Below are 13,257 nucleotides of genomic sequence, written 5' to 3'. Positions count from 1 at the left end.
GCTGGTTTAAGATCAGGTAATTGTGTCAATGTAATCCTGTGCAGTCCTTTGAGACATTTTTTGTGATTAAGGGCTATATAAATAAATGTGACTTGACTTGACTCATATGAAGCGTCATCGCTCCCTATGGGTCGTTTTCAAGAGGTGCAGGATGCAAGGAGGCTGCTGTTTTAATGAACGTTGGCTAGGAAGAGAAAATACAATCAAGGGCTAAAACGTGGAACAAATCCACGCACAGCATGCTGGAAAGTCTGCAAAAACGAGATCCAACTCTAAACAATGGGAGAGCCAGCTCTCTCCAGTCATTAGTGGGTGGGTGGTTAGATCCCTTAACCAAAAGGGTCGTAGGGGCACCATTTCTTATGGTGTGTCTTGCGCAAGTACAGCCTGGTGGTGCCCATCCCTTTCCATGCCAACAAATGTTTCCACCCGATCTCGAAATGGCGATCTTTCGCGTGATAGGCATGAAAAAAGTGTACGAACCTTGTACATGCCATTGAATATTTATTCACATCATTAATTGCTTTAAACATTCTACCTTTTATATGAGCTTTTATAAATGTTAATGAACTTATCACTGATCACCAACTGAAGCGAACGGAAATAGTCACTCCCCCGTTACCCAAATTTCTCATGTGTTTCTGCAAAACTGAGGGGTTGTACGGGTGCTTCAAATCCTTGAAAATGTTTCAATTTTTGTGTGTGTTTTCAATGACGTAAAAGTGCTTGCATTTTGGGTCAAATGCTTGAAAAAGTCTTTTTAACCCTTAGGGTTAAATTATTTTTATCTACACTTGAGATAATTTGACCATGGAATGATGTCTTAACTTTGCCATTTCTGAATTTTATTTTACTTACAACCACTCCAAATATTTAGGCATCTTAGCTATGTACACATACCGTAAATTCCGGACTATAGAGCGCACCTGATTATAAGCCGCACCCACCACATTTTAAGAAGAAAACCGATTTTGTACTTACACATGCCGCACCTGTATATAAGCCGCATTCGCCCACATCAAACAAATGAAACACAAAATTGACCCAGACCCGACTTTAAGTCCCGCGGTTGAAACTGAATGTCCATCATTAAAGTACAAAGTCCAAGAATCACAGCCGGCAAAATTGACGGAAAATGATACTTAAGGTTTGATGCAGACTGGCAGAGTCCGGGTCCCGTTGAAAGTAATGCAAAGAAAAAAAGTGTATATTTCCAAAGGTAAGGGTGGGAAAAATATATATCCACTATTGTCCGCCGTGTCCACAAACACTCACCTTTACCGGTCCCCACTTCCCGTCAGCCCGTGTTTGTTACGCCCCTTCTTTTTAATTCACCCGTCCAAAACATATCAGAATAAGTTTCCAAAATAAATACATTACATAAATATACAGTTGCAAATACATATTATACATGGTTACACATATTTACAAAGAAAGACTGTACACTGAGAGAGTTTTCAAAGCTTTAATAATAATAATAATATAACTTTTATCCGGGCAGTTAATGGTAGCAACACGCTAGCAACACGCTCGCAACACAGTAAACGGGTCTGTTAAATAAAACATACCGTACTTGTAAAAATCACGGTAAACCATCCTCATCTTCCTCCTTAGAACTGAAGCCATCAAAGTCGTCTTCCTCAGTGTCTGAAAGAAACTTTGTCGTATAGACGTCGTCCCACGCTCCCGCAGCCGGTGTTATGCCGAGAATTGCATCCCCTGTCGCGGGAGCGCGCGCACGTCACTCCCGCTACAACAACCACTTTTACGTACCTCGTTTTACATCACTTTTATATCTGTTGAAGATTTGACTGTTTGTTTCAGCATAATAAGCTTTATGGTAGAGTGCATAACAGTTTAAATACGAGCGATTTGAATCGAAAAAGGCAAAATAAACACGTTACCTGCTCAAAAGTGGTTTATATACGGTGTGCATTACCGTTCGATTACATTACTACAAATACAAGACAGAATGGTTTAAGTTGTAGTACATTCCCAACAAATGCAAGACGAAGTGGTCTTGGATATATGTTCGCCATTACATTCCCGAAAAGTGATATAAAAGTGAGATAAAACGAGGTAAAAGTGGTTGTAGTAGCGGGAGTGACTTTTAGTTTAGTTTATTCAACCAATAATCTTCACATAAAAATCATTGGAAATTGTCTCGTTTTCTCGGCTCAAGTAAGAATTTAAAAATTTAACAACATTCAACATTCAGAATATAAAACGAAAAACAGAAATTACAATTTACAATTATTAAAGATTCGGACAGCACTTGGGTAAAAACTGTTTGTAAACCTTTTAGTACCCCTGAATGACTTCAAGCGTCTACCGCTCCGTAATAGATGAAAATGATCATTACCAGGATGACTCTCATCCTTAAGAATATTTGAGGTACGTTTCAAAACTCTATCATTATATATAGATTCCAGGGATGGCAAACCAGTACCCACAATCTTTTCCGCTGAGTGGATTACAGAATTGAACTTCGACAGATCTTTCTTTGTGATTCGACCAAATCAAACAATAATAGAATTTGCTAAAACACTTTCAATAATCGCACGATGAAAATTAACTAGGATTTCCTGATGAACATCGTAGGAGTTCAACTTCCTTAGGAAGAAAGTTCTTTGGCGTGCCTTCTTTAGAATTTTCTTCGGGTTCAGTGCCCAGCTTAGATCTTCTGAAATAAAAGTCCCGAGAAGTTTGAAATGTTCCACCTGCTTGACTCTTTTACCATTGATAAGTAAAAATTCCTTCTGTTTTTTGTTTTTCGTCCGAAAGTCAATAATCATTTCTTTGGTTTTGTCCAAATTCAATATCAAATCATTTCCATTGCACCATTCCACGATGTTGTCCACCTGCCGTCTGTATGCGCTCTCATCATTGTTCATAATGTAACCAGAAACAGTAGTGTCGTCACTAAATTTAACAACTAGATTGTTATCATCAATGGATTTGCAATCATATGTAAATATGGAATAAAGACAAGGTGATAAAACACATCCTTGTGGGGTACCGGTGTTTAGAACGGGATACTTCGAGGTATGATTACCAATTTTCACAACTTGATGACGTTCGAGCAAAAAATCCAATTACAAATCGAAACGGGAAAACTGAGGTCATCACGTCATTTCAAATATAATTTAGACGTGTGCGCACTCCAGCGACCGGGGATGCAATTCTCTACAGGGATGCATAACACCGGCTTTTCGGAACCCGTTGGTGATGGTGGATTTTTTTATGCTGCCCCACGCTGTCAGGATCCACTGGCAGACTTGCGTAAAAGTTGCCTTTCGCATGCGGCCAGTTTTAGTGAAGTTGCAGTCTTCCTCGGCGCATATATTCCACCGGTCTAAATCTTACCTTTTGTACTCGAGCGCCGCTGGCGGCCATTAGAAAAATTACATAAATTAGCCGCAGGGTTGAAAATTGGGAAAAAAGTAGCGGCTTATAGTCCGGAATTTACGTTAAATGCTTTTTCATGCCCTTCCTAGAGTGTTTTCATTTCCCAATGTTTTTTTTTTTTTTTTTTTTTTTTAAATACCTTTTTATTTCTCACATACATTTTGACAGAGGTTTGATTCCTCCATCATACAGCAACACAAACACAAAATATATACAATTGACATACCCATAAATAACAAAAGACACAACAACAAAAAATGTTAATAATATGAATAAAATAAAAAGTGAGGTGTTTAGACATCAAGTAAAAGTTTTGTGATAAGCTTCCATTTTTTCTCGAATTTATCTAGTTTCAGTTGATTACAGCTATTACGTTTATGGGGCAGCAGTAGCTCAGGAGGTAGAGCGCTCGTCTTGGGGACAAGGGATCCCAGTTCGAATCCCGGCTCGTCCGTGTTACGTGTCGAAGTGTCCTTGGGTCAGACACTGAACCCCTAATACCCCCAATAAGCAGGTTAGCGCTTTACATGACTGCAGGCCGCTATTGGGAAATGTGGAGCACATTGTAAAGCGCTTTGGGAAGTCATTGACTTGAAAAGCGCTATATTTAAACGCAGATCATTTTCCATACTGTACTGTTGCTTTAATTTGTCTCCATTGTTTAATGTCAGGAGGTTGTGGTTTCAGCCAGGACACTGTGATCATTTTCTTTGCTAGCAGAAGCATAACCTTTAGTACATATTTATGTTGACCAGTCAATAATTCTTCTAGCAAAATTCCTAATACATAGGTGACTGGATCCAACCGCAACTCCCAACCAATAGTTAATTTTATTTCTGTCTGAATACTTCTCCAGAAATTTAATATTACAGGGCAATATGCGTAAAATCTCCGACCCTCCCACAGTTACGCCAACATAGATTGGAGGTATTTTTATATTTTGAAGTGATAGAGTGTGTATAGAAGAATCACATTTTTACTTTCCATTCAAACTCCCTCCATGTCGGACTGCTGGTTATTTTGTGTCCCTCTTTCAAAGTTTTTTCCCATTCGTCGACTTTTATGGCTACATTAGCTTCTTGTTCCCATTTTTCCTTAACTACCATGTCATCATTACTGAGATCCATTTGCAGAGTGTTATACAGTTTTGAGAGAACCCCCTTTATTGATTGTCCTTTTGAGTATGATATTAATAATTCCTCAACTTTAGTTGGCTCCTTACATATTTTCCCCCATTCATCATGTATCTGGAGGTAATGGCTTAGTTGCAAATATTTGTAAAAATAATTTCTAGGTAGGTCAAATTCTTGTTGGAGTTGTTCGAACGATTTCAATGCCTGTCCTTCGAACAGTTGGGTAATCAACATCAACCCTTTTTGGGCCCATTTTTCAAATCCTACATCCAAACCTCAGGTTTAAAGTCTGGGTTTTTCGCTATTTTTGTATTTTTGTCTATTCACAGATCTTGATATTTTTATTTTTTTTGTATTGTTGACCAAGTTTTAATAGTTCCCTTAATCCATTCATTCTGGATTTTTAACTTCTTCCACATCACGACTGATATGTATGGTAACGATTCCACAGGCATATTAGGACAAGATCACTGCTCCATGTCCACCCATATTGTATCTTTGTAGTAATCCACAAAATAAGAGCTTTAATTTGAGCTGCTCAATAATAATATCTAATATTGGGTAGGTCTAGGCGCCCTTTTTCTTTAGAAGCTAAAAGGGTTTTGTATTTTATTCTAGGTTTCTTATTTTGCCAAAGGAATTTTGATATAAATGTATTTAACATTTGAAATGTGGATGCCGGGATCAGAATAGGAAGAGATTGAAACAGAAATAATAGTCTTAGTAATATGTTCATTCTAATTGTTTCTACCCTTCCGATAAGGCTTAAGGGCAAAATGTCCCATCTTTCCAAATCTTTCCTTATTTCTTTCATCAACTTTCCATAATTTGCATCAAACAGCTGTGTGGGATGTGGTGTAATAGTCACCCCCAAATATTTAAACCCTTTATTTGTCCATTTGAAATCAAATCTATCAACCTCTGTTGGACATTTTCCTGATATCATCATTGCTACTGATTTGCTCTCATTTTTGCACTTAACGCATATTGCACTGATACGATCCCAAAACTGTATGTAACATCCTACATGCCCACATTTCTTGTGTAAATATTGTGTAATTTATAACCTTATCTTCTGTGTTCCTTTATATTGTGTAAATTATAACCTTATCTTCTTTGTTTTCTTTTATCCTCATTGTTAAATGTGATACTGGAGCGTCACGCTCAATTTCGTTGTCACAATATGTTGAACCCATTTTGTATCAATGACAATAAAGGTAGATTCTATTCTATTATTTAAATACCCAGCTACTTCTCCATATATTTTAAGGTTCTCCAGCACTGGTGGTATTGATAAGGAGGGCTCTTTCAGCATTACCATCAAGTCATCTGCAAACAGTGATATTTTATGTTCTTCTCCTTCATCTAATATCCTTTATTTGCTCATTTTGTCTTATTGATTCCTCGAGTGGTTCTATGCTTACACAAAAAGACAAAATATTGTCTTAAATTAAAGATAATAAATTTACTTCTAACTTATTGAATACTTAACAGAAAGGTTAGAAATGGTCCTTACTCCTTCACCCCAAATCAGAATTTAGCTTTGTTTTGCTCCATGAGAGAAAAAAATGTTTTTTCTTCGATAACTTATCAAAACCTTAAAAAAACGAAAATATGAAAATACATATATGTGATGCCAGCACTGCTCTCTGAGCTCGCTTTGACGTTGCATTTCTTCTTCCCTCGTAATCAGCGGCAGCTGGAATTAGTTTGTACGGCACTGACCTGTAAAGCATCGTTGCCACTTATGGGTTGCACTTAAGATAACAGTTGCATGCTAAACGAACCCGGTTACTGAAATGTTTATTGGTTATTGGTCAATTATGGACATTTTTTATGGGCTACCCCCAAAAAAGGTATTGTTTCCTAGTCTTTAATTGTGATGGGAAGAACTTCCTGCAACTGAAACTATAAGCTACATATTACTGTCATTTTTACCTATACCTTTTATGGGTAGAGATTTGTCTCCAAATCAAATATTTTTTCCATTTACTCAACATATAAAAATCACAAGTTATATGTCTGATAAATGTACGCTCAAGATTAGGAATTGCATATGTAAATTGCAGATATATTTATGGCTCTGCAAAAATACATGATTCACACTGGATTTTTTTCTTTCAATGGTCATGGAGAAATTGAAAAATTAGCTTTGAAAGTCCTTATAAAGTGCTTGAATCTGGCCATAAAAAAGGTGTAGGAACTAGAGCATCAACAACGAATCGATCAAACCGATTATAATAAGCGTTGGTAACAAATTGCCTCATGTAGTACCACTTTGGCCCGGTAGTGGGCCACTTGAGAGCATTTTTTTAATAAAAGTATCTCACACTTTTTTAGATAATTTTTTTTGTTGAACGTTTCATCATTACAAAGAAAATTGGCATGAAAACACTACAGTTAACAATTTTCAAGTGAAGGGAAATTGCTGATAAAATACAGAGAAAAAAAATGAAAATAAGTTAGTAAAATATTTTAAGTAAAAACCTCAGCACAAGGGGCTGATTCCTAAACATTCCAAATGTGCGAATGATTTATACTATGCTTATCATATCAAAGATTTAACACAAAAATCGCCTTTGCTGACAAGTGGTTTTAGGTTCTGTATTTGTTTGATAAAGATCTTGCGACAGATAAGTTTGATTAATCTCTTGATTTGTTTTTGTTTTGTATGATAAGTCTCAATGTAATCTGATCCTGGGATAAGGCGGCAGGAAAACAGAATCTTCCACATTTGTAGTTGTTGGAATACATTTGCATGTATTTTTGTTCAGTGTTAAGTTATTTGGCAAACATTTGGATTTTTGATTGTTTTATACCATACAGTATTCTGTTATTTGGAGCACTATTTTTCTATCCGTCCAAACCTTCAATATTTAAATACAGGAAGACATTAAAAATGTGTTTTTTTAAAAATCAGATAATACGAATGAATAATCGACCTGTTCTTAGTTTTTTGAAATATTTGTTAGTTGCAGCCCTAGTACAAACCCTGAGCATCAAACTTCCCTAATCATTATTCTTCTGCATCAGGGTGTTTTCCAAAGTGAAGAGTCGAAGCGCCCACATGAAAAGCCATGCCGAGCAGGAGAAAAAAGCAGCGGCCCTGCGCCAAAGAGCGGCCGAGGAACAGGCCTTATTGGCGGCCGCCCGCGCCCGCAGAGAAGCCCTCCTGGCTGCAGCGGCGGCCCACCGAGGCGGGGACAGAGAGCGGAACGGAGACGGGAACCAGGCCGAGACCAGCAGCCAGGAGGACTCGACCGAGGAGGAAGAGGACGACAAAGATGAGGACTGGCGCTGATTTTACATGCATAGAATTTTATAAGCACTAGAAAACTTAACAAGTCTTCCAGTGGAGCTATCTCGCACCAGGACGCCACGCTTTATATATTCAAATATTACAAATACCGTAGTTTCCGCACTATAAGGCGCACTGCACCTGGATATAAGGCCCCGTCCCCCCAAAAATAGCCTTTTGTGAAATATTTTTCACATACAAGCGCTTGGAATTGGAACTACTACTGTATGTATTCATGTGTAACTGTTGTGTTTTACACACTTGGGGTATATGTGATGGTTGATCAGTAGAAAAATGTCACTGACATGAGACGCAAAACATTCTATGCAATGAAAATCAAACCCGGTGTGTGCGCCGCAACCTACCCACTAGAACTGTAATACAGATGACACAGGAAAAGGCATTCCATTTTATCTCAGTATCACACTACTGTAGTTAGAGAATGGAAATGACAAAAACCTCCTAAAAGACATTATCTATCTATCTTTATTTCTCTATTTTTCTATTTCTCTCTATTTCCCTCTGTTTCTCTTTCTCTCTATTTCTGTTTCTCTTTCTATTTCTGTTTCTCTTTATTTCTCTTTCTCTATCTAAATTATCTAAATCCATCTCACCCCAAGTATCTACATCTACCTTTCTCCATCTGTCTCTATATATGTATCTCTCTCTCTCCATCTATCTTTATATTTCCACACATAAATATGTATATATATATATATATATAATTTCTGTCCATCTCTTTATATCAGTATATGTATCTCATCATCTCTCTCTATCTCTATCAATGCAATAATATCCTAGTGGGACATGGCCATAGTGAAGAATACTATAAATAAAAGCAAGAGAAAGCACGACGGGAAAAAAAAAAACTGATGTATTTGATGTTAAATCAGACTTTGCGTTTTCTCCATTCCCTAACATTTGTTTTGGTACCATGAGAAAAGATAGTGTGACAATGATATAAAATTCAATGCCTTTCCATTTGTCTTTTGTATCACTGGTTCAGGGTTTGTACGGGTGCTTGAAACGCATCGGCCCGGTGGCTGGGACCTTGACTCAACCTCTTGGCTGAGAACAAGTGTCTCGGCCCCTTAGCTTTCGAGTGTATTATGATTTGACCGATAACGAATAATGGATAATTGATAAAGAATATACGACAACAAACCTTACACCCCCCCCTCCCCTTGAAAATGCTTACATTTAATTGTTGTATTTACGAGGTTTGAAAAGTGCTTGAATTTTAGGTGAAGGGCTAGTAAATTCTTGAAGTTGATGTCATGTTTCTTAAGTTAGGTGTTGGGTTAGGATAAGGAGCTAGGGTTTGGGCTTCAAATAAGGATTTTTAACTTATTCCATGGTTCCAAAATAAGAGTGGAGCTAGGGTTAGAAACTAAGGTTTAAGTTGTTTTTCAGGGTATTTAACTGAATTTAGAGTTCTGAAATAGGGGTGGGGCTGAGGTTTACAGCTAGAGTTCAGGGTTAGGAACTAGGGTTTGAGTTGTATTTTAGGTTTGTAAACTGAATTTAGGGTTCCAAAATAGGTTTATAGCTAGAGTACAATTTGCAACAGGGTTACAGGTAAGGTAATGTTTCAAGCTAATTTGAGGTTTCCCAAATAAGGTTGGGCTAGAGTTGGGGTTTAAAACTAAGGGTTACGCTCTCATTTTTTTGATCGACTCTAGATTTATTATAATTCTCTATGCATACAATGTTTTGTGATTTAGGGTAGCGATGTTTTTCGAATGATCAATAACTGCACAAATACGGTCGTATGTAAAATGTTGTGCATATTACCGTAATACCTCGTGTAGTAACGCACATGAATAAAAAGGCTGACAATTAATTTTTGGGCCAAATTGAGGTTTTTAAGTACGCCTTATAGTCCGGAAAATGCAGTCTAATGTTTTTGTAGTTGCACTTATACAGTACGCTTTTTGCCAATGTTGCCTTTTTACAGTACTGTGTATCGTTTATTTAATTAACAGCGTTGTGTCAAAAACACTTTCAGTATAGGGATTTTTCCTGGGTTGTATGCAATTCATGATCAGCTTGTTTGTAATTCACACGGAACAATTTCAATGTTTAAGGTTGATTTTAATTCAATTTTCCAGAGAATATTTTGCAGTGTGAAAATGCTGCATTGATTGTTGCTGATTCTATTTTAAGTTTTTTTTTTTTTTTACAACTCCATAACCTTTAAGAGGAATGTGTAAAAAAAAAGTATATCTAAAGTTGGCCATATTTATGCATTTTCCAACACTTTTTGTAATATAAGATATATCCCATCAAATGCAATATGAATTGTGGATTGTGAAAATAAAAAACAAAGTGACAAGGACAATGGCTGTGGTCAATTTTCCTTTCCTTTTTGTTATTAGTGGTGGACATACATTTTTTATTTCAGTATACTTATAAAAACTAAATTGTCAATTTTAGTTTTAGCATATATTTTGCATATATGTAAGTCAAGTGTACTGGTAGGTGTCAAGACAAATAATTCGAGGCCATATGTCATGAAAACAGAAACTTCACTAAAAGACAAATGAGAGGAAGTTGGAGTCATTGTATGTGACAGAACTGTGCAAAATCACCTAAAGGAAATGGGATTTTCATATAGGAAAGCTAAAACGAAACCATCGTTGACGCTTAAACACAGAAGAACAAGACTGCAATGGGCTAAGGAGAAGCAATCATGGACTGTGGATGACTGGATGAAGGTTATCTTCAGTGATGAGTCACGAAATCTGCATTGGACAAGGTTGGAACTTTTTTTGGGTGCTGTTGTGGTGAGATTTACAAAAAGGACTGGCAAAAGAAAACTTCAACATTCCCACAGTCCTTAATGATATGGGGCTGCATGTCAGGCAAAAGCACTAGGGAGATGGCTGTGGTCAAATCTGCAATAAATGCCATGGCCTGCAAATAGCCCAGATCTCAACCCAATTGAAAACCTTTGGTGGAAATTTGAAATAAATTGTCCACAGCAAGGCCCCGACCTACAATGATGATCTGGCAACTGCAATCAAAGAGACTTAGCACCAGATTGATGGAGAATACGGTTTGTCACTCATCATGCCTATGCCTCAGACTGCAGGCTGTCATAAAAGCCAAAGGTGTTGCAACTAAATACTAGTGGTATGTTTTGATAATTATTTCTTTGTCTGTTTTTCATCATTCCATGTTTTTTCCTAAAACTGGAGTGATTCCATATTTATGTCCCTGCACTTGCTCTATAAAAGTAAAATTTACTCACCCTTGCTATGTTTTTTCTTTAGTCCTTAAGTGTTTCTGAATGTCATTATGTTGCACTTTGGAATGATCTTATGAAAGTTAAATGTTTGTGATCTGAGTTTATTCTACAGAATTAAGTGTTTGTGTGAGGGCATGTGTAAGGGTGGTGATCCTATATTTTCTCATAAGGGTTGTATAAAACTTTAGCGTGACCATATTTTGATTTCCAAAAATGGGGCCTCAGGATACTTAAATTATACTTGAAGTTCACTCAAACATGCCTTATCACATATATTTACAGTCAGCCTCCTCCATATGGATTGAAAATTCAGTTTTGTAACAAAATAATAGCTATATAACCAAATACACAAATTTAAATAATAATGTATACAAACTGGAATGAAATACTGATACAAAATAATGTCTCTACTGTATTAGCAGATCAACCTTGAACAAAATAATAGCTGTCTTTTGAAATCTTACTGTAAAAATAATCAGAAATAATGTTCTAAATAAAACCTCTTCCGTGGGAATCTTGCTTTAACAAAAAGCTCTTTTCTATTTCCTGTGTAATAATGTAATTCAAACAGTGGTCTCACAACAATACTAATTTAACAAACAAAAACTGTCATTTAATTCTTTATTTTTCTTCCTCATCCCTGTTTTATCCTTGCTTTTCTTCTTCTCTTCCTTATCTGCCCATCCATAATTTGCTGTAGAGCTAATGCAATACATTTTTCAGACTATTTGTTTTGTGACAATGTTTCAATTCAATATTGTGCAATGGTTTCTGCTGTCTCATTTGGTGTGTCTTTAACCTCAATTGTAACGACCCAGAATGTAATCTCGGACTCAATTGCGTTCGTTTTAAAGGAATCTTTATTGGATTGAGCTGACAGAGCTGGCTAAGGAAGCCGAAGGTTGTTGGTCGCTAGTGTCAGTTTATAAAGATATAAAGTCTTTGCTGGCTGAATTATAACTAGCAGCGTTGGACGGAGCGGCAGTTCTGTGACAGGTAGGCAGAATCAATACGTCTTAGCGGGCAGGTCGATGGCCAGGGCAGGAGAGTAGATCGTTACGTGGGGCAGAAACAGGTCGGAACCGAAGGCAGGAATCAAAACAGGAGAGTAGTCTTTGGTATTTGGTAATCTGGCGAAACACACAGGAACACAGAAGTACGGTCTGACGTCCTTGTCTAGACGCTGACCACTTAAGAAGAGAACGTCAGCCAATCAGAGCGCGCGCTCCGTCGCGCCAAACGGTTGCCACAGGTGTCTTCACTTCGGCAATCATGACATCAATTAATTTAGCCTGTACACCACCCTTCATTCAGTCAAGGTACTGGATTATAACAGGGAATAATCTTACACCATATTTTTTTCCAAACGTGTTTGTTTATGTAGTTTAACATGTTCATGTGTTTTGCTATATCAGATATATTGTTAATTAACATTTTGTTGTGAGATACTGAATTGCTCGACATGAATCAGGTTTATTATAGAAAAATGCAAAAATTAAGTAGCTTGGACGTTCACTGTAGAAGGAAAAAATACATGCAAATATGATTAAGTAGAATAGTACATTTTCTTATTCAAATGATTAATTCATTTTCTGCATTAAATTATTTTTGGTAATATACTGATTAAAGGGATAACCACAAACCTGTCTTTTTTCATTTTCTCCTTTTATACTTCCTTTTATTCTTAAATTCTCTATACAACATAATAATTCGTAATATAATGCATCAAGGCAAGTGAGCCGTTTGAGAGCCGGCTCTCTTTAATGAGTTGAGCCGAAAAAGACGGTTCTCTAAAAAGAGACGGACTTTCTTTCACTACACAACTACCACATGAAATCCGATGTTTTTTAAGACCACATGTATGCTCTGTACTGCTTCTGATCGGCTGCCGAGTATGTACTGCTCTGTTTTCGCTTTGTTCACGTGTGATCAAAATGATGCATGATGGGAAATCCCCAGGCTGCAGACGCATGCGCACAGTAGCATCAAACCACTCGCTTCGTTTGCAACGTAAAAAATGATACCGAGATAGAGGCTACCGCGGCGAACTCGTTTGACTTGATTGATTTGCCGTTTCGTGATAGTAGGTGTACCCATAATTGACAAATTTGCGTTTTTCCGTGCAGATTTTCTTGTACCTCGTACACGTCTTTAAATGCATAATAAAC

The 13,257-nt window shown here is 37.1% G+C and overlaps 1 protein-coding gene across 3 annotated transcripts in view; it reads left to right on the top strand.

Annotated features, from left to right (window-relative positions):
* The window catches only part of mideasa (mitotic deacetylase associated SANT domain protein a), a 49,386-nt gene extending 39,206 nt beyond the window's left edge, over positions 1-10,180 (top strand). For all 3 annotated transcript variants that reach the window (XM_088324940.1, XM_088324941.1, XM_088324939.1), the window contains exon 13: positions 7,575-10,180. In XM_088324940.1, the coding sequence (XP_088181066.1) occupies positions 7,575-7,842 (268 nt within the window). In that variant the 3' untranslated portion in view covers positions 7,843-10,180. The remainder of the gene's footprint in view (positions 1-7,574) is intronic.
* The last annotated feature ends 3,077 nt before the right edge of the window (positions 10,181-13,257 follow it).

Source organism: Urocampus carinirostris, chromosome 20 (genome assembly GCF_059441175.1).
Source record: "Urocampus carinirostris isolate Australia breed hairy pipefish chromosome 20, RoL_Ucar_1.0, whole genome shotgun sequence".
Lineage (NCBI taxonomy): Eukaryota > Metazoa > Chordata > Actinopteri > Syngnathiformes > Syngnathidae > Urocampus > Urocampus carinirostris.
This window is presented reverse-complemented; position numbering and strand designations above follow the sequence as displayed.